Genomic DNA, 1,850 nt, shown 5'->3' on the forward strand with positions numbered 1-1,850 from the left:
GGCTAAAGAGAGGAAATATGGCGTGCAATGTAATAGTGAGGTATCTTGCGACAGCCTCTCCGTTTAGCACTTTCATTGTGTCTATTCTCGTGGCTTTTGCAGCTGTAGAAAGAGTAAAATGTGACAGTGTGTTCAGTGCGAGCCAGACGGCTTCAGTGTCCGTCGCTGCTGCCAAAGAGCTGCGGTAAGTTTATTGGTTAGCATAGCTAGGCAGCAATGCTAAAGCCATTTGGTCAGAAATGTACATTTTCATTGATTGTAGCGGTTGCGTTTATTTTTATGGCARCTATAACTTCAAAGTATGCGTTTCGCTTCTTATGTGTGTATTTGTTTGTTAGCTTCTCTGGCTCGAACGTGTGTTTGAGCTTAAATGCTTAGAGCTTCTCAACATAATGGGTTTTACGTGGATCCCCACTAAACCCATTATTCGGATCCACCCGGCCACTGATATKACCAAATCACTAGCATGCTGTCAACTTAAAATGTTCTGTATATAAAATCCTCACATTTTCTCACATGCATTATCTCTATATTCATTGTCATTACACTATTCCTGACATTTGTCCTGTTGCTCCAGGTAGGAAAAAAAATAGGTAGGTCTTCTGGACAGGTTTCATTCATGCCTGAGATTCACTGGCCATTAGCTTCTTTGACCAGTCATAATATTTGTTTGTTTGTTTGTTTGTTTGTTTGTTTGTTTGCTTGCTTGCTTGTTTGTTTGTTTGTTTGTTTGTTTGTTTTCTAAAAGCAGACATATTACAATATGGTGATTAAGGCAAAATGGACCAAGTCTATGTTTGAGCAAGAAAATGTAGCTAAAATAATTTATAAGCTTGGTGTTAACAGTTTTTTTTCTCATTTTTCCTTTTTGTCATTTCAGGTACCTTTTATATGATGTAAACCCTCCAGAGGGATTTAATCTTCGGAGAGATGTCTATATCCGCATGGCTTCCATGGTAAAAACTCTGAGGAAAGATGGGGATGACTGGGTATTGGTTCTTCCCCCATGGGGTCGCCTCTATCACTGGCAAAGTCCAGACTTGCACCAAACCCGTATCCCGTGGGGAGAGTTTTTCAGCCTCACCAGCCTGCAGGCCAATGTGCCTGTCATTGAGTATGAGGAATTTATTGCAGGTGAGTAAATTTATCTAAACCTCTGTTTAAGCATCATCTTTTACATTACATGTGATTGTATTGTTTATTCAAACACCTATTTGTAGGAACTGTTAAAATGGAAGGTAATTACTGCTTTTTTTAGATTAAATGTGTTTTAAAATCAGTAGTCTGTAAGTTCCTTTTTGGTTTTCTTTTGGATGTAGAAAATGGAGGGCCATTTATTGACCAAGTTCTGGTCCTGCAGAATTATGCTGAGGGATGGACTGATGGGCAATGGGAAGAAAAAGTTGATGAGAGGCCATGCATTGAGAAGTTAATGTACTCCAAAGATAAACAGGGCTACTACAGGTAACAGAACACAGTGCATAGGGATAATGACATCTATTTAATAAGTTCAGTTTAATGCAGGCTTTTTTTGAAGTCAACTACGGGAGGGTATTTTGGGAACTCACTAAAAATAAAGATAAGTGGGGGTGGGGGTCAAATACAGCGGGTAAAATAAGTATTGAACACGTCACCATTTTTCTCAGTAAATATATTGCTAGAGGTGCTAATGACATGAAATTTTCACCAGATGTTGGTAACAACACAAGTGATCCATACATACAAAGAAATCAAACCATAAATGTCCAGAAATGAAGTTATTTGTAATAATGTGGAAGATATGACTATAACTCCAAGATGGAGTTATGGTCATTTTGGTCAAACCTTGTAGATGATGTGATATTGTAAGA

The 1,850-nt window shown here is 38.3% G+C and overlaps 1 protein-coding gene across 1 annotated transcript in view; it reads left to right on the forward strand.

The window, feature by feature from the left end:
- Positions 1 to 1,850, forward strand: part of pofut2 (protein O-fucosyltransferase 2) — a 9,609-nt gene continuing 7,759 nt past the window's right edge. The window contains exons 1-3 of the mRNA XM_014022335.1: positions 1 to 184; positions 881 to 1,134; positions 1,320 to 1,464. Coding sequence (XP_013877789.1) covers positions 18 to 184; positions 881 to 1,134; positions 1,320 to 1,464 — 566 coding nt within the window. The 5' untranslated portion in view covers positions 1 to 17. The remainder of the gene's footprint in view (positions 185 to 880; positions 1,135 to 1,319; positions 1,465 to 1,850) is intronic.

Source organism: Austrofundulus limnaeus, unplaced genomic scaffold (genome assembly GCF_001266775.1).
Source record: "Austrofundulus limnaeus strain Quisiro unplaced genomic scaffold, Austrofundulus_limnaeus-1.0 Scaffold325, whole genome shotgun sequence".
Classification (NCBI taxonomy): domain Eukaryota; kingdom Metazoa; phylum Chordata; class Actinopteri; order Cyprinodontiformes; family Rivulidae; genus Austrofundulus; species Austrofundulus limnaeus.